The 19,133-nt window shown below is 44.4% G+C and overlaps 3 protein-coding genes across 7 annotated transcripts in view; 2 read left to right on the top strand and 1 right to left on the bottom strand.

Moving 5' to 3' along the window:
• Positions 1-65: 65 nt before the first annotated feature.
• LOC125765268 (delta(3,5)-Delta(2,4)-dienoyl-CoA isomerase, mitochondrial) lies at positions 66-1,341 on the top strand. The gene is made up of 2 exons (XM_049430210.1): positions 66-309; positions 388-1,341. The coding sequence occupies exons 1-2, from the start codon at positions 249-251 to the stop codon at positions 1,272-1,274; spliced, it is 948 nt and encodes a 315-aa protein (XP_049286167.1). The 5' UTR covers positions 66-248; the 3' UTR covers positions 1,275-1,341.
• On the bottom strand, positions 1,337-4,536 carry LOC125765266 (CDP-diacylglycerol--glycerol-3-phosphate 3-phosphatidyltransferase, mitochondrial). Of its 3 annotated transcripts, none has more exons than XM_049430203.1 (4): positions 4,279-4,534; positions 3,611-3,800; positions 2,219-3,335; positions 1,337-2,144 (listed from the first exon to the last, which is right to left on the bottom strand). In XM_049430203.1, the coding sequence occupies exons 3-4, from the start codon at positions 3,302-3,304 to the stop codon at positions 1,725-1,727; spliced, it is 1,506 nt and encodes a 501-aa protein (XP_049286160.1). In that variant the 5' UTR covers positions 3,305-3,335; positions 3,611-3,800; positions 4,279-4,534; the 3' UTR covers positions 1,337-1,724. The 3 variants fall into 3 exon arrangements, with proteins under 3 accessions (XP_049286160.1, XP_049286161.1, XP_049286159.1); XM_049430204.1 differs by having other exon boundaries at positions 3,611-3,797; XM_049430202.1 differs by lacking the exon at positions 3,611-3,800 and having other exon boundaries at positions 4,279-4,536.
• A 266-nt stretch (positions 4,537-4,802) lies between these two features.
• Positions 4,803-19,133, top strand: part of LOC125765495 (uncharacterized) — a 38,848-nt gene continuing 24,517 nt past the window's right edge. The window contains exons 1-2 of one of the 3 annotated variants that reach the window (XM_049430699.1): positions 4,803-4,965; positions 6,372-6,772. In XM_049430699.1, the coding sequence (XP_049286656.1) occupies positions 6,676-6,772 (97 nt within the window). In that variant the 5' untranslated portion in view covers positions 4,803-4,965; positions 6,372-6,675. Of the gene's footprint in view, positions 6,773-19,133 lie in introns of all 3 variants that reach the window. The other 2 variants (XM_049430700.1, XM_049430698.1) reach the window with 2 other exon arrangements.

Here is a 19,133-nt window from a genome sequence, read left to right as displayed (position 1 = left end):
AATTTATTTAACTGTTTCTTAAATAAATCAATAAAAATTCCACAAAATTGATGTTGACAAGGGCAATAAAAAATGCCGTACACATTGGTGTTTACAAACTGTTTGACGTTTCTCAGCGAAAAGCAATTTGGTATACCGTTATCATTTTATCTCCTTTCCTCTCGGCCATATTCAGCTGATTCGAACCAACGATTAACAGATCAAAGTCCAGTTTTACGAGCTAAAATATCTGCAAATCATTTCAGAACATGAATAAAGTTGCATTTAGTGCTATTTTCTCCACTCTTAAAACGATGGCCAGACCGGGAGGTAAATAGCTCAACTAAATATTACCCGCTACCCATGGAATGCAGTGAAAGTTAATGTGATCTTTCATTTTTTGAACAGCACCGATCGCTCGCAATCTTTGTGCAACAGCTGTACGTTCCAGCGATGCGTCCGAAAAGTATAACTTCAAAACGCTCAAACTAACGACCCCAACCCCATTCGTGGTACATGTTGAGTTTAATCGTCCCGATCGCATGAATGCCTTCAATCGGCAGCTGTGGACGGAAATCAAGGATTGTTTTGAACAGCTGCACAATGATCCCGACTGCCGGGTGGTGTTACTGTCGGGCGGTACATCCAAACACTTCACGGCCGGCATCGATCTGTTTGATATGATGAAACTAGGCCAGGAACTTGGTGCAATCGAGGAAGTGGGTCGTCGCGGTCGTCTCCTCGAGGGAACCATCAAGCTCTACCAGGACTGTATCAGTTCACTGGAGCAATGTTACAAGCCAGTCATCGTTGCGATACATTCTGCGTGCATTGGAGCAGGCCTTAACCTGATCACGGCGGCTGATATAAGATATTGCACGCGGGATGCATGGTTTTCGTTGAAGGAAGTGGACATCGGATTGGCGGCCGATGTCGGTGCATTGCAGCGTTTCCCGCGCGTTGTCGGCAATCAGAGCTGGGTACGGGAGCTTAGTTTTACCGCACGCAAGTTTGCCAGCGACGAAGCATATAGCCATGGGCTAGTTTCCCGACTTTTTGACAATCGGGAAGAATTGCTGCAGGGAGCGATGAAACTAGCGGAAGAGATCGCCAGCAAGAGTCCGATAGCTGTGCAGGGAACGAAGAAAAATCTTGTCTTTTCTGCTGACCATACCGTCCAGGAAGGATTGGACCATATCCGTGGAATCAACATGCTTAATCTACAGAGCGAGGATTTCTTGAACGCAATTATGGCTTCACAAAGCAAGGAAACGCCGGTGTTTGCCAAACTGTAACGCAATCACGAGGAAAAAGTCTTTTTTTCGGCAACTGGGAGGTAATAAAGTTAGGAAGTCAATTTGAGTGTTTTGTACGCTAGGTTTTACTGTTTTAAAAACAACGTCTTTTACATGCAAACGAAGGAACTATGCCCTCGCTTACTCGGTAGCTTTGGTAATCGGCCGTACAGTGTACGTACCAAACTGGAACGGTAACAAACTTGTGTAACAAGATATTCTTTTCTCGATAAAGCTAGCGCGATGCGAAGTGACGGAACTAAGCTATGGCGCGGCGGCATGTGCCGAAACCGAACGATTGACTTGATTAAGTTGATCACAACACCCGTGTCTATCACGTGAATGTATAGGAGTTTGTTCGTACGGCATCATGAGAATGGCATCAGCGTCGATGCGAGGTGTGTCTGCAGCAGGAACCTGCAGTCCCGGATATTCGATACGGAAGCGAGATTAGAAAAAGTTCCGAAACAGCCCGACAACGGCCCGAACCCAGCGGGGTACCGGTCGGTTGATGAGTTCCGTTTCTGCCGTAGTCGCGTGCTGGAGCAGATTTTGATATTCTGTTTCGAGCTTGCGCTGCAGGTTGGCATTATTCGTGACCATGCAAACCTGGGCTTCAAGATCACGATTGACGGACCGTTCGCCTAGATTGGAGGAACCGATCAGGGTGACGTTCGGTAGGGGCGAATCGGGTAGATAGTACCACAAACCCTTCGCGTGGTACGTCCACCCGTTCCGTTCGTACTCTAACAGCTCGACCCGATGGTTTTGGCCGGATGATTTTAGCATCTCGAGGAATTTGCGAGCCAACAGGGAGTATGCAGCGGGGATACCACCGGCTGGTCCCTTTGCTCCGAGAAATCCATTAGCCTGCAAGAAACGTAACAGAAGAGAATGATATTTAGTAAAGCGTGTCCAACAACCGCATTGTACCAGCTGCTTACGTTCGGGTGTGCCATCAGGATGTTACACTGTGCCTGACAATCATTCGTCAGCGTATGCATGTACGTCTCCGTGAGGTTGAAGTAACCCGTCGCTAACCGTAGCTGCGAACCAGCCAAACAACCCGAAAGCAACTGTTTCGTAGCCAAACTGTCATGATGAATACCGAGCTGTCCCATTTCAATCAATGGAAATATCCACGTGTCCGCCTGCTGGGTATCTTCACGCTCACAAACCGCTCGCTGCTCCTCCATCACGCTCCGGAAGTACGTTCGAATGCGTTCCCGCGCTTCGGTAGCGAACTCGAGCTGCGCACACTTGTACGGCAGCATGGTCCAGGTATCATGCAGCCGTGTAGTACCATCGCGTCCAACCGTCAGACTAAACTCCTGCACCTTGGACAGGAAGTTGGCGTAAAAGTCGGCCAGCCGACGGTCCTCAATCATCACGTACCGATCTTGCCGGTTGGTGAAGTAATCGTTCGACAGATTCGCACCGGAAATGATGACCGTATCATCCACCAGGTACAGTTTCATGTGCTGTATGCCGAGCAGCTCGTTCCATCGCGGTGGTGCGAGTCGTTTCGTTAGTCCACGCAGCACCGGTGTGTGGTACAGCGAAAGGCGAAAATTGTCCGTCTCTTCGACCAACGGCATCAGCGTGGTTTGGCTATTGCGCACACCCCGTGTACCTCGCGTGAAGTCCAGCAGTACGTCCACCTTCAGCTGCACATTGTTACGTAGATTTTCATGGATTGCGGCAACGAGTTGCGTTTCAAGGTTGCCCGTGCCGAGGTATAAGCTGGCGAGCATGATTCTTCGACGGGCGACAGAACATTTGTCTAGCAGTGTGTTGTAGAACGTGCTCGGTTCGCGGATGACCTCTATGCAATCTCCCGACACTGGAAAGCAGGGCGAGATTGCATGCAACCAGCTCAAGGATTGTAGCGAGCTGGTTCGAAACGCCGGAGGTACCATGTCTGCTCCACCTCCGGATGGTTGCCGATTGCTAGGGTGAGGAGCCGAAGGTAAAAACTCTCCCGCCGGAGGGTAATCCGCAATGAGGGTACTGAACAGTCGGCGGATCATCTTCAGCAAGGGTTGTAGTATAATCTGCCAGCTGTGATGCGAGGGAATGGAAGAAAAGAAGACAAACTGTAACATAGCTTATCGTTCTGGTAGGAATTAGGCAGTTATGTGGTGGATGGTAGTTTTAGGCATTTCCAATGCACAATGCACACAGAACGATGCAAACGATTACCTTTCAATCCAAAAGCGTTTACAAACAATCATAACACACAGGACAAGCGCTAGTTCTATAGTACATACTATTAACGAACGCAACGCACGCCAGTACAGTTACTACAAGGGAACATAAAATTGCGAAAATCTTACCTCGTCCGCTAGCTACCACCATTCAGGGCTCAACTCACGCGCGTTGTAAGGTCGATAGATTGTCGCCGTGCCGTGCGATAACCGAATAATTTTGGGAGGTACGATTTGAAAGCATTGAACGAAGATTTGAACAATATTGGCGTGCCGGTTTCGGCCCTTTTTCTTCCCCTACACAACGAGACTGTTTCTGCTGCATGAGAAAAGTAAGGTGAAAATGGAATGAGAGCAAGCGTTGGAAAGGACCAAGTTGGGCAGAAAGAAAGTATCCGTACAATGAACGAGCGTACATGAACAGGTGTATTGTGCCATTGGCTTGCATCTTTCCACACAACTGTTATGCTTCCCGTTGCAGTATCATGGGTGGGGGAACAAGACAGGGGAAATAAGGAAGGGTTGGTCTATTTTTAAAAACAAAACAAGCTCAATGCGCATCCTGTATTGAGTTCGCCGTACCAACGATACCGTAATACGGTACGTTCATAATAGCAACAACAAAAAAACAACTCATAATTCATCTCACCAGCAGAACAAATGGAAACAAATTTCATCGGTAAAGAGGTGGATAGAGAAAACACTAAACTGTTCCAATCGGAAAGCCTGTAATAGCTTGAATCAAAGGATCCGCAAGGATAAAGAGGTGTGGAGAAAGCAGGACGAATGTTGCTTACCTGAGGAGAAAATCGATTACGCTCATGGTTGCTTATACTACCATTACTATTGCGCCACCAGGGGGAATTTTCTTTACAGAAAGCTGTGCTGTTGCCTTCTTGGGATGAAGATTAGTAGTTTTCTATTCCGGTTACCCTTCAGTGTCCGTTTTGTGTCCGCAAAATCTGTGTTCCTTCCTAGACCGAGCTGCAGCAGAAAACACCAGCGCGAGCGCTGATAGAAGTCACAATATTTACGTTGCGAAATATGAAATGTCAAAAAAATTTGAACCGGTAGGAGAAAGCAAAACGTCAAAGATTTTCACCACGATTTTTACCGTTTCAATAAAATGTGGGGAAAATATATAAATTTGAAAAAGGAATTGTTTTTATATTCTGGATTTGGAAACCAATGTTAAAATGTGGTATTATTAAAAAAATAAATGTGATACTAGGTTCTAGTACTAGTACTAGATTTTAATTATGAAGTATGAAGCGGTTCGATGAGACTTAACCATTGTGCTGTGCGGGAAAATGCATCACAATTCGCGGTATTCATGCCATTCATTCTACGATCATCGTTTCCCATTCATTCCATTCATTTCAGCAGTGCACGTTGGTGCGAGTGGATGCGCGTCGTGTTTGCTCCGCGAGCTCCGTACACCAAGAAATGGTTTTTGTTTTGTTTTCTTTCGGCAAGCAGTGAAAGTGTGCAAAGAATTTTATGTTTTGTTTAAAACAAATAGCCAATTCAAATTTTTAGTGTTTATAACGCCAATCAAGCAAAACTGCGATCACGCTTCATCTATACGCGATCTGCGAACGCACACCGAAGTGCGTGCGACGGAAAGGCTCCAAAATAAAAAAAATCAAAATACGATACTCCTTTTCCGGTGAAGGCGCAGGGACACGGTGACGCCAACAACGTATGGCCATCCACCTCGTCTGGCGTTCTTGTTTATGAGTTTTGTGCTGAGTTTTTCGCGTCTTCTCACTCCCTTCGATCGGCATATCGGCACGTTTTCTCGTTTCCTTTTTTTTCGGCAATCGAAAGAATCTTTCTTCGGCGTTTATCTTCTTGTAGTGTGGTTTGGTGTGTGAGTCAGACAAAAAAGTAGCTTCAAACCACTAAGTGCGTTCAGTACTGCGTGCCTTTCGGTCCCAATTTGGGGGCCGGGCGACGCACCATATCGTCGCGAAAGCCGCGAAACGTGTGCTCGGGACGTGCGATAACCCGTGATACAGCAACAACAAAAAAGGGGTTGGTGAATGATGAGGGTGTACGGAGCGATGTTCGATATGGAGAAAGGCCAACATGGTTCTGCTCTTCGCAATTCGTACCCTTTGACGACGGTGCAAATGCGTGCGTATTAAGTGATCTTGCGCGCCGAGTTCTGTATGTGTGAGCGAAAATTAGCGCTCCAAATTAGTGCCCATTGTACCAAGAAGGGGTTTTCGCAAAATTGCAATGCAACCAGCTACCATTAAAGTGCAATGGTCGCCGTGAATGTGGTGCGTTGTGCAATATAGCAAGCTAAAGTCTGCCAAAAATTATGCTCTTCCTGGTGGTGAGTCAGTGTACGATCGCGAGTCAGTGTAAGACGACCGGAAGACGCATCTGCTAGTCGCACTGATAGTGGTATTAACACAACCCCTTTCGGGAACGGGTGCAGTTGTTGTGGTTGATTGTGTGGGAAAAGCGAGTCGATTCCACCTCGCGCAAAAAAAACGTGAAAAGCCCAACGAAAGTGATCATTGGTAAACTTACAGACCAATGGAAAAAAAGATTGATTCCTTACGGTGAGAAAGAAAGATCATGCGTAAAGTGCGATAATTTGCTCATCCCGTGTTAGCGCTTGTGTGTTGAAAATTAGCGCCCCGAAAACACCGGAAAAACGAATCCCTTCCTCGTCCTCGTCGGGACCACGGGGTTTGTGGTGAAAGAAAACGGAAAAACAAAACTTCGATCGAGGTTTAATTGAAAGTGTATGCCTGTGTGCGTGTATAAGGGGAAACCGTGATGAGCGAGATTTGTTCCGATCGTTCGCACTATCTTCCAGTACACAAACAACACATCCAACCAAGACGACCAATTACATCATATCATCTTCCAGCGTATGTGGTGGCTGTAAAGCATAAAATCTCTTCGGTTTTGTTTGCCCGAGAACAGTGTACTTCGCAGTGTAGGGCCCAGCGGCCCACTATCAGCACTTTTCAGCTCCCGCCGAGCGGAAGACACAGCCCCCGGGTTCTGTAGCGCATTGTTGTGAAAGTGTATCACCGCCCGTACGGAGGGAATAGGAAACCAAACGGAAAAGATCAGAAACAGGAAAAGGCAGTACGGGATCTTCATTGCAGCGCTGTATAGGGAAGGAAACCATCAGGCCTTTCACCTCACGTTCTTCTCCATCGAAAAACATGGTGTGGCCAATGCTACTGTTTATGTTGATCGGCTGCAGCTCGATTATGCTGCCCGGTGCTTCGGCGGAACATCATAACATGTCACACACGAAAGGTAAGCGATCTCGTGTTAATTTGTAGCATGTTTACTTCACTAATTATAGCATCTTCTAGTGGACGAATGTTCGTCTATGTTCGTCTTTACTACCGGAAAATGATATCTCAATGTAACATTTCTACTTTTATATTTTTGAAGAAAGTGTCTTTACTTTATGCTACTTTTAAACTTTATGTTAAAGCAGGAAAATAAACCTTAACATAGATTTAATAGAATATCGTTCATACTTCTTGTCAAGTCAGGTTAAAAAAGTGCCTTCACACTGAAGGTCAAAACAGTTCTTCGAGAAAACCCCTAAAGTCCAAGGCCACCGTAGGGTGCATTAGCAACCGGGCGGGAGTCTTGGTGTGTTCAGATAGATTTTCAAAGAAGAAAAAAAAACCTAACAGACCCCCGTCGATGATTTTGTTTTGAACTATTCTTTCTTCATTTTTCGCTTTTGCTTATGTATTTTCGTGGTTTCGTTCCGTTTCTTTTGCCGTACAGCGGATAATGTTCGTTACTTGTTGTCATCTGTTTTCGGATCGTCTTTGGTTGTTTGTGCTCTTTAGTTTCATCATAGAAAAGGTTTCTATTGCGTGAACCTATTGCGTGTAATTTCACACTTAACCAGGGTAATTGATTTGCAAGCGGATATTTTCCAGTTACAGGAAGCATTAATAAAAGTGGTGAAATTTTCTACTTGTTTAGCGATTGATGCTGTGTTACAAATCTTTTTATTTTTGATTAAAAGTGAAGCAATGTGTTTGTTTACACAATTTTGTAATTTTTAAAAGCTTTTTATATTTGATTATTATCGACTCTATATTTAAATAATTTTTTGTACGATTCGTTACGAAATTCCTTCACCAAACAGATTCCACATAAAGCATCTCATCCGTCATGTTAATGTCACAAAATGTCTTAATTAGATTTGCTGTCACACTCAAGTCATGCTTTCTCGCATCTCGCATTGATATCAAGACGAATTTCTACAGCAATGCCGGGAAAAGGTGTGTTTTCCTTTTGGGATTGCTTCATAGGTGTATCATCATACTTGCTCACATCGTTGTGCTAATGTTTGCACATAACGAGTCAAACAGAAGACATACGGCCGCCGTACGCATTTATGATGAGTTTAGTGTGCGAGAAATGTTTCTTTCCAACTGTAAGACCTCCTGTGATCTGCCGCTTCCTCCGCCGAATTGTCATGCAGCTGTGTGCACCGTTGCACCGCTGCACTGGCCCATGCCGGCAAACAAACTAACTGTACAACGTTCCACGGCATCGAGAGAAGTTCAATTTTAAACAGTACGTCGATTTTTTTTTCTCCTTCTTGTTTCTTATAAGCACCCGCCCCAAAAACCCGAAGTTTATTCCTCCCGCAAATATAAACATTGCATTAAAGAAATGTTTTTTTTTGTCTTTCTTGGTTGATGATGGTTCGTTTCGCGTCTTTCTCCGTGACCAACTGTGCCGTTATTTTGTTGCCCTGAACGGTCATGGTGTAGCGAGAGGGTCCCCAAGGAAGATGTGCTTCTTTTTTTTTTTTGGGAGACGTTTGTTTAATCATTCAACAACCGACAAAACCTCCTAAAGACGCGCGCAAGTACGATCGCGATCGCGGGAGTGTATTGACATTTGTGAGGCATCGACCGACAATCGTGTCCTGAGCAGTAACGTATAATACAGTACGTACATAAAATATATCTTCAACCGGTGAAAATACCTCTGAACCATCTTCATGTCGGGGCTTTTATAATTTTCATTTTTGAGGAAGATATCACTGATCTTGCCGGTGAGGTTGAAGTACACTTCGGCAACATTCCGTGCATATATGTGCATCCACTGTTTTATCGCGATTGTATCCAAGGACTACTGTCAAGAGTTCCCTTTTTTCCCGTTTGGCAGCTTCCTACTCTAACAAATGGCTGTGTGTGTGGGTCAACTAGATGACTTCTCGTCGAAAGATAAACCATCCTATAAGTAGTGGCAAGAGTAAATAAATTCAGCGTCGAACAGGCAGACATCCGAAAAAAAAACATAACGAGATGGTAGTTGAGTGAGCCATGCTGGGAAAAAGGTTGTCCATGTCGGCAACAGTAAAAGGGTTTTAGGGCGAACCAACCCAAGGGAAAGTAATGCCCGATAGACGCCGTCAACATTGACGCTACCGAAACCTGGGTACCAAAGTATTATCCAAAAAAAAATGGGACAGAAGCACTTAAGTGCATCTCTCTCGGTGCTTTTCACTGTTTAAAATTAATTTGTGTTTTAGAGATTGTTTTGTTATGTCTGAGTTTCTCTTGAAGGGTTTAGGGGGTTTTAAAAAAAATTTATCCATTTTGCTGAAGCAGCTGAGAAGGTGTCATTTCGTGGATTAAATTGTTACTTTTCCCCTTAGTAACATGGTAAATTACCATCGTTGGTAAACACTTTAAAAAAAAACGAGAGTTGTGTATGCAATTATTGTGTTTTTATTTCTCAAGCTGTGCTAAGTTAATATTGATTCAATTTCCCAAAAATCTTAGTGCCAACACTGCTGTTTGTAGAAAGTTTATTTACTGCTCTTTGATTAAGCTTTCGTATAAATTCGCGATATTAAAACATTCAAACCTCCCCCCTTTTGCGATAACTGTACACGTATGTGTGCTGTACGGTTTATTATTCTTTTGCTTTCTGTTTTGATTTTTATCTGTTTTCATGTTTGTGTCTGCCGTTTTGCTAAGAAAATGAATTGGCATTTTTTATTTGGTTTTTTAGTGATTTAAAAAGTTCGTAATGTTTTTGTAATTAACCTGTTATTGTTAATCGCCAGTGAAACTATCCTTATAACAGTTGTTTATCTAAGAAAGCTTGCTAAACTCGTGAATTAATTACTGCTTTATATGTCTGGCCATTTACACTGTCGGAGGTTGGTTTCTATTAAAGCTCTTTGAGATTTCATGGAATACAATGTGCGCCAATGTTTCAATTTCTAATGCATTTAAGTTTCTTTCTGTTCTATATTTTGGCTATATATTTGTTAAATGGTTGATGAGGATTAATTCATTTTAGTGTTCCTCTTTCAACATGGAGGCAAAGTCCATTTGTTATCACTTTTGCAATATTTTTTTTATGTGCAACCGACACTACTTTAATCGCGTTCACCTTTCTTTTGCGACAAAAATCGGCTCACTTCATCAGTACAGTAGTCTTGATTGTTTCTGGAAGAATTTGGAACTTTACTCCCCGTAGTTGATTATGGTGAAGATTCGTCGTAAAAAAACCCCGACCCCACCAATCGTTCCTGTTTCTTCTAATAATCAAAACATACCATCCCCATCCATCTGACTGATAGCGCAATTCAAGGTTTTATGTGTTCGGAAGGCACTAAGATCGTTTATGTGTGTACCTTCTCCCTCTCCTCTACGCTTTTTCGGCAGCAGTAAAACGATCTTGGCAGTGTCGCCTTACTGTGGGTTGTATATTTTGATCGAACGCACGGAACGGATGGATCGTAACCGAAACATATCGATCCATTACGGAGTTATTAGTCTGCTCAATACGGAATCGTTCGCGGTTTTGTTCGTATGGCGTGGAATGAGCATTTGAAAACAGATTCTTCCATCGCCTTCCGCATGGTGGTCTCTGTGAGCGGGATGGAAGGAGCAATACAATTAATTTAGCTCGCATATTTAAACCCATCGTGTGCGTGTGTGTGCTTTTTTTCAGGTTCGTTCCGCTGTAAACCATTTCGGTTAATAATGGAAATTATTTTATTATATTTCATCCTCCCGGTTTGGCCGCTCATTCGCAAGAGTAAAATTCAGCAACCGAAAAAATAAGACACCCTCATGCAAACCCCATGAAACCAGCATGCTTCACCTCCGAATTGGTCCGGACCGTACTAATTGAATTCATTTAATCGGAATCACCGCTCGTTTGGGTCTGATCGCGTTCGTGCGTGTGCTAACATATGAGACGCTAGATTAGCTCCAAATCCGAAAGCTATGTAGGTTGCTGCAGGGACATAAGATGAAACAAGAGCAAGACGTCTACTGTCTTGAATCGAACGATGACTAGAAAACATCGCGATTGTCTGGAAGAGACTAAGCGAGAGAATTAACAGAAGTTGCTAGTTGCTGGTGAATTGCAAAAGAAGAACCGAGTGATCAACTCCGCTGGTGGAATGAAACAGACCGAAATGATGACGTCAAATGTGGCTCGATAGTGGAGTTCGTGCTAACGGTCAGTTCTCAAGTTTCAGTCGTCGGAAGTCGAGAACTGTCAAGATGTCGTGTCGATCGATAGCCATGATCGTAACGTCGAGTGACCGTTTGACGGGAATGAAACGAACACGTAGAAGAGAGTGGACTCAGGGAAACATGTTACACAAATCAATATATTCAATTTTTTTTCCAAGTCTGTACTTAAGACACTTCAAGTACTTAAGACACTTTCGAATAAACTAGGCTCCATATTTCTCCATGCTCTATGATAGCTTGTTTGTTGTTATTAGCCTCCCTCTGCATAAGCCTATTAAAATCAACTGTACACCATTGTGATCTCTTACCCTCTAGCCTTAATCCTTTCAAGAAGCAGGTGGGCGATCATTTGCTGTGAGTAGAAGGTAAAAAAAAAATTCGCCATCCTACACGACCCGCCGACGCTTGACTTCCGTCGACATGGCGATAGGTTGGTGCAACGCGTTCCACACGAACCGGATTGTGAATACACGGATCTCGCACCAGCATAAGATGTCATGATCACATATTGAACACGATTAATCATTGCGCGTTAGATGTTGGAGGTGTTTTTGCGAGAGATGGAAAAGGAACTGGTCTAGCGTTGCACCACTACCTTCGCTTGGTAACAGATTACTAGTTTGACCGGGCCAAGATTTCCATTCGACGCGTAGATCTAATCATCTTCGCGTAACAGACACATCCCGATTAAGTGTCGATTGTACCTGCTACCGTACGAAGAATTGCATCAAGACAAGAAGTCTCCAATTCGTTCGGTATGTTCGGTTGGTTCATGATCCCGTTGGCAAGTGGTAGAGTTGGTGCAGATTTTCGTAGTGCGTGGGTTGTCTCGGTACGTGCCACATTGCCCAATGATGTGAGTGAGCAATCGTTGGTGTCTGCACATTGCACTAGAATTGACCGCTAGGTCGTTATTCTTTTCCAGGCGTTGATCGTAATTCCATCATCCTACGACATACAGGGCTGATCACCGTATGGTCAACGGAAATACCCTGAGGATTTAATCAAATGAGCAGTAAATACTGGAATTGGAATGACATCAAGCGCTATTGGAGTTCAATGTGTAGACAATATTGGTCAGAGTAATGAGGGAGATCATTCTTAAGAACCACCTTGCGATCCCGGAAGAGATGTAACAGCATAGTATTGGAGTAGCGCAATGCTAGATGCACAGGGTGTGACTATAAGGAGAATCCACACATAATCTTTGATGGGTCAAATGTGCTAAGAATCATATGGACATTTTCGTTGCGTATTATGGAATTCAACATGCTATTTACGTTTAACGTCTCCTCATTAGCGTCTTTAAACGAACTCTAAATATGGAGATCAATAAAATGGTTGCTGTTTTTGAACACCAGTAGCTACCACGATCGTTTGGTATTGTGGCCTCGTCTACGCGCATTCTCACACAAGTTACCAAAGAATCCCACCAGGAAGTCGATGTTTGCTAGTCAAAAAACAAACAAAGAAATCCTATCTCCACTGGCCGTTTGTTCTTAGAAATAAAACTCGTTTCTCAATTTAACACCTCGATTCCCTCGGTTGACGTTAATCTACTCGGCTTTAAAAGCATTCCCGCTGTACCCACCGCGATCATTCGTGCAAAGGCCAAATGCAGAAACGCATAATTTCTTGCCAGATCGATTATATCTCGCACTTCGTGAGCTGTGAGCTTGCACGCAACGAGACGAAATGTACCGTTTGTTTTGTTTTTTTTTCTTCTCTCTGACCGTGTCACGACTTTGACACCAAGCTGACCGCATTGAGCCATTATCCGGAGGTAGGATTCGTTATAAATGCACTTTGGAAATTTTTCCTATCAACAAAAATCTTCAATGCACGGTGTGTTAAAGTCACGGAAAACTCGAATGTGGAGATCCCCGTACTCTCGTACTCCTAATTCCCACCGAGCCAGATGTTAATCAAAGTGTCAAAAGAGACAACGTGTGATGGTAGCAAAAATAGAAATAACGGAACGACTGTCACTTCCAGTAAGATATTATTTGCAAAAAGAGGACACGCGAAGGACATTATGCAAATATGGCCAAAAGCATGACGATGGAGCGAAAGCACACGGCACTTCGGGCGTGTAGAGTGAATCCTTTCTCTCTTCTTCTGGTAGCGTAGCAGTTTTTTTTTTGGCGAACCAATTAAAATTCATCTCCATCATCTTTCATCATCTTCCTCATCTGGTAGGATACCGGCCAAAGCCAAGGGGGTATCGCTGAAAAGGAACAGGTTTGTTTTGTGTTTTGCTTCGGCTACTTTTGGAGGATTCTGCCCCTCACATATACGGGGCAAGGCATCACAAAGATGCATACAAAACGCCCAGACACGTTGTGTTGTACATTTGATTGATCGGAAACAAACACACGCACGTACTCGTGTTCCAAAGGCCATGTTTTGTCTGTTGCCAACGGTATGTGTTGGATCTGTTGTTGATTAACTGTACCAAATCCTCCAGCAAAGCCGGAGAGAGAAAAAGCGTTGCGCCAGTGTATGGAGGAATCATAAACTTTTGACCCATTTTATTCCTCACGCTGAAAGAATCGGACCTCAGGATTACTAATTTGTGTTCAGTAGTCTCTCGAGCAGTCTCAGGGCTACCGTGCTGTGTATAGGAAAGATTTGTTTACAGCTCAGTTACATTAGCTAAACCGATCAATTTTTCTCCCTCATTTTATTAGACTTAATCGCTTTTTCTTAAAAGCCACATCTAGCTGCGATCCAGTTTGGAGTTAATTTAGCATATTTTAACTTTGACAGGTTGGACTTTCACCCTACGAGACCGAAACAATGGTCTGGTGGGCACTTTCCTTACAGTTGGATGCACGCGTCGCAATGCTTGATGGACGGGCTGGGTAACTTCTTGCACACTTTCGTTTAAATTTTTCCTTGCCATTCCAAATCACGCCACCGTCAAATCGAAGTTCAAGATCTAGGTCCACCCGTGTAAGACCAACAGTGGCGGAAATGGAAGCTCCCAATTTCTAGAAAGGGAAACGGCTAACCGTCTTGCATCAACAAAACACTACCTAGCTAATAGAGCGACAGGAATAATAAAAAAAGGAAATGGGTAAGCCGCGGCAATGGAGACTTTCCGCGTACCGTGACCATAGTGGTGACCGTCGTCCGGCGACTGATGGCGACTGATGATAATTATCGCATTTTAAACGCATCTCTAATTACGATGCGATTCACAAGTAACAAACAAACTTTACGGACGTGATTCGACATTAGCACAACTAGCGATCGCTAGACAATCGCTTGGTTGCAGTACCACAAAGGTGGAAAACATGGGATTCCACAGCGAAAGGTGTGAAGGAGAAAAGTGAAACCATGGCCATGTCGCGAAATCTCCATCAAGTTTGTCTACTGGATGTATTTAATCACGATCACTGTTAGCTGGACCGGAGTAACATTAGCTCCAGCCAATGGGTGAGTATTTTTTTGCTCAGAAGTTACACTGCTCTCAGTGTGCCTGGTGTTTGCTGTTGATCAACGTTTGTTGTTAATGGTCGAGAGAAATCATCGGTACTATTTAATCGATCTTGGTGGGATCATCATTTGAAGGAAACACGTGGTCCAGCGCTATTTTGGTCTGTAATTATAAACACGATCAAAACTTGCGCTGACCCAAATGATCAATGAACGTACTTTTGAAGGCTGGCACGGCCAAAACAACGTTCATATATCTTGTTTTTTGGAGGATATTTTAAGCTGATAGAGCCGGAATTAAATTATCATTCAAAACTATCAGGCCTTTAGCTAAAAGCCTGAAATGAATTTCGAATGTCAAGTATGGCGATCTCAGTTTCGGGAAAAACGAAACAGTCCAAATCAATATTTATAACAACTCTTTAGTTGACCAAGCAGAACGAGTGCAACGAAAGACGGCCAGCGTCTTAAGTCGATATCTCTGGTACATCTTTACACGCTGACCGACATTTTAAATGAATCTATTGGTTTGCGTACCTTAAAAAAGGGCATTACCAGCGCCTGGTTCATCGTTGCTCTTCCAGTTCAATGGCAGCGATGGACTTTAGCCGCGATACAATCTGCTATCCACAATCTAAACCCATCTGCTATCACCTGTGCTGACCTATGGGGCCCAGTATTTGGGCGGGGATCCTATTCCGGTTCGAAGCTGGAACTAACCAAAAAAAAGGGCAACGAAGAAATGAAATTAAGTAAAATCAAAACCAACCACAATACGCGTACCATTGAGCGATTCTCCCGTCCGTAGATCCCGGACGAAGCAGAGACGATGAATCTTCGCTCTCGGCCCACGGCGGTGCGTATAGAAAGAAGAGTTATGACCACCGATGGGAAGATTACCTCCCAGCCTTAACGATTACTTCAGCGAAACACGGTGCTTTTGTTTCCTTTCTGATCTGAGCGGCTACGTTATTACGGTAAGAAAGATCCAACCTAAGCAGAGTTAGCATTTGGTTTGTGGCTCAGTTGGGCAGATTTCCGACACGCTTTAGCGATACCGAAGGCATAGGTTAATCAGAACGCCAAACGAAAGTACCATTGGTTGTGCGGGTTCGGAAAGTGCAGCGTCATTTCATGGATCCAACATCCATCATCTTAACCTTTGGCGGTGGTAGTGGTGGTGGTGGTAATCCGGGTGCCACGCACACAGGTACCGAACGATCTTTTCGTGATGCTGTCTTCAGCTAGATATCAGTTCTTGTAGTCTCCGCCATCGTATACCATCAGCACATCATCTTTCATCGAGAATTGTGTACGATTCGTCACGGGTTGCAAACCAGAATCGTCGTGACGAAGGCCCCATAGTTGGCCCCACCTTTAGCAGTCATCGTCCGCCATGGGCATTGCATCCGGGCAAATTGTTAAGCGTGCATTCGTGCCGTCAGCCATTAGTCCCCAGCGGGAGGACACAATCTTTCAGGTCCTCGTATCTGCACAAAGTCTTTTGCTTAGCATGTTTTTTGGAGAGCTCGTTGATCATCTTCCGCGAGGGGTTCGTTGCACTCAGGCGCATACACTGATGGTTTTACAGTAAAAGCTTTCTCTTCTGGTTAGAATGACATTTTTCAAGAATTGTATGATAAATTATCAACCATCCTCAGGTATGCAGGTTTACGATCATAATGGAAGATTTTTTTTTGGGAGCTTGTACCGCCTTTAAAGAAGCGATATCATCATGGTCGGATGAGTCTTGAGTACCAAGTGTATTTTTTGCGTCGTAACTTTGATGAGCTACTGCTGATGACTTCACTAAAAGATGACTCACACTCTTGTCGTGCAAGTGTGATCGAATCGTGACTCGGCTATCGACACACTGGTTCAACGACACATTGACTTAAAGTGGAGTACGTGTAACGTATCCACGACACCGGCGGTCCTCTTCTGGGTGTCTCTCGTACGAACTAAGGCCAACCTTCAGGGATCCTGCAGCACAGGTTGATGGCTGCCGGTTGACTGACTTTGCCACCGATGGAGCTTCCAGGTGAGCAAGTTTCCATATTGTGAATTCTTCTGCGTGCGCCATCTGCGCCCGGTAAGGAAACCGCTAGGAAATTAACGGTGTTCTTCGGACGGACAGGTTGTCAGCCATCAATGGTGATGCGCCAGTGTGACGCGCTTAACGACATTTGCACACGATGCATATTATACACATGTTGCTCCTGCAGGAAGACAGCAGCACGATCGATTTGGACATTGCCGTGTGCAAAACAATCGGATTGAAGTAGCTTGATCTGCGGTTTGCAGATCGTCACCACGAAACATGACAGTTGGCCAGTACGGGAGTGTTCGGGTTTGACAGTTCACCACCAGCCAGCAAGATTTCCTACGGATTGACGAGAGGCATTCACAAGAGTAGCGAGTGATTTATCCATTACTCATTGCCTAGAACCGGCACATGAATTACGTACCTTACCTGTACGTACGTTACCTGTTAACGATGCAACAGGCGATCTTTTTCCTACATTGAAAATGGATCGTTGTTAGCGGTGACATGCTCCAAGATAATTTTCTAGCTGTTTATGCTTGTTTCGTTCGCTTTATACTTCGCAGGTGGTTTACCTTTAGGGGAGGCCATTTTTTACGCTTCGGTGCCCTTTTCGGTAGCACACTGATGACCGTTCGTCACTGCGTCTAGGACAATAAAGCTAATAGGCAGTCGAGCTGCTGCACTACAGCGCAATCGTACTGATTGGATTTGGTAGCCTGCAGGGCTATGGAGCAGATGACTTGCGACAGTGCAGAGCTGAAGTAAAATGATCCACGGTTATGCCAAGCTATTGGAAATGCATGGCCAGAAGCTTAAAACATTGTTTTCGGAATGCTTTCTCTCTTGAGATAAGGTTTTTTGTTTCCTATATTTTAACCTTTGCTAACTGTCATTGTTTGCGAGAGACGAGTTCCAAACAAAAAAAATCCTCTACACATCCTGCGCACGAAAATAAGCCAGCAGCCACGAATGAGCGCTGTAATAATGTTCCAATACTGCTGCCTACGGGCGGGGAGATTCTTGTCCAAAACTCGCACATTCAACCCCACATTGTCGTCGGGTGAACAGGTTGGCGTGGAACAGGTTTTTCACGTTTTTTGGGAAGGGTTTTTTTTCGTTGTTACTTCTTTGCGATGTTTTGTGACAGCGAAACTGCCGACGATGGTCAACCATGGAGACAATTAAACGATTTGCTAGCGAGAAGCGATGAGATATCGGCTGCCAGCCAAACTTCCAACGAGTGGTGGCCTGAGTTATGGGAACGAATTTCCAAGGGCTCGAAGACTATATTACTTCTGAAGGTTATTTTAGGGTTAGGCATAAATTAGACCGCTGTATAAACATCTCGTTTCGTAAGGATTAAGTGATTCAAAAGCTTTAAGATGCGACGTAGCAATCAAATGTGTAAACAACCCGTTTAACCCTTTAAAACAAAGCTGCTTGACGGAATCATATGTAAATGTGGATAGGACATAGAGATCTGGTACGTTCCAGACGAGCAAGTATTGCTAGAACAGTGATTTATTTGTATAACACGAACGACAGCCAAGAGGGTCGTCCTCGTTCTAAGTGGAGTAATCACTCTCGGAGGCGCCATAATTTAGCATACTTCACAAAAGTGGTGCGAATTTACAGTTAGCTCGTTGACCGGCTTTGCTCCCGATTTTTACGCGTCCCGGCCATCACAGGCGGCATACATTTTATTAGCTATCGCTGTTTTCGGATGCTAATAGCTTCAAATTACTCTGATCAGCGTCGTCCAGCCCAGTGGGGTCCAGGATCGCGATGCTTGATGTTTTCGCGTGTTCAGAATAGTGATTGACTCGAGTGTTTTTTGAACATTCGTCCTCAGGCTGGTTCACCAACACCGTTGTCGTCCGATCGCTTTTGTTCGCTTTTTGTTCTCCCAGTTCTCCCGAACGATCGGTTAGAAATGTGTTCCGACGCGCCTTTTTCTTATGTTTTTGTATACTGCTGGAAGGCACTTTCGCACTGGAAACTTGTTCCAGCGAATGTGCCTATCTCGAACGGGCAGAAGTATAAAGAGAGGTCTTTCCAAACGCCCGAGGGCGAAGCTCGATGGTATACATGAAGATCACGTAAACCCTCAACGCGAGCGAGAGAATGTCGATTGGCAGGGAAAGAACATCGAATGGCGCACATCGTCCCTTGGGCTTCGTCGACAGTAACTGCCATATGGTGCGGAATGCTGCAAAAGACTTGAATGCCGCACTTCACAACCACAATGTTCCACTTGCTTAAAAGTGTTCTTCAAAATGCTAGTTTATGCTTTCGATGTTCGCCACCTGAAGCACAGACAGTTCGTTCGGTGTCCGGCATAATCGAATCCGTTCCCTCTCAGGGGAGATGGGGCAATCTAGGCAGTTCCGTCTCTACTGCGCAAAGTAAAGTGATCACTCCATTTGGCAGTTCCCTTCTATTGCGCATCGCATTCAATACACTCGCACGGCTATAATCAAATGCGGTTAGGGCATGGATCCCGTATAAGGAGCATCTGGCTTTCTTTTCCAACTTTTTTCCACTTTCTTTGGAACAAGCCCGAAGGGCCTGTATGTGTGCGTTGCTAGATCAGCGTAAACTAGCGTGAATCATCGTCCCTTCACGGCTATCGGGCAGAGAACTA

This window comes from Anopheles funestus, chromosome 2RL (assembly GCF_943734845.2).
Source record: "Anopheles funestus chromosome 2RL, idAnoFuneDA-416_04, whole genome shotgun sequence".
In the NCBI taxonomy this organism is placed as follows: Eukaryota; Metazoa; Arthropoda; class Insecta; order Diptera; family Culicidae; genus Anopheles; species Anopheles funestus.
Note: the sequence above shows the minus strand (reverse complement) of the source record. Positions and strands in the feature narration are given on the sequence as shown.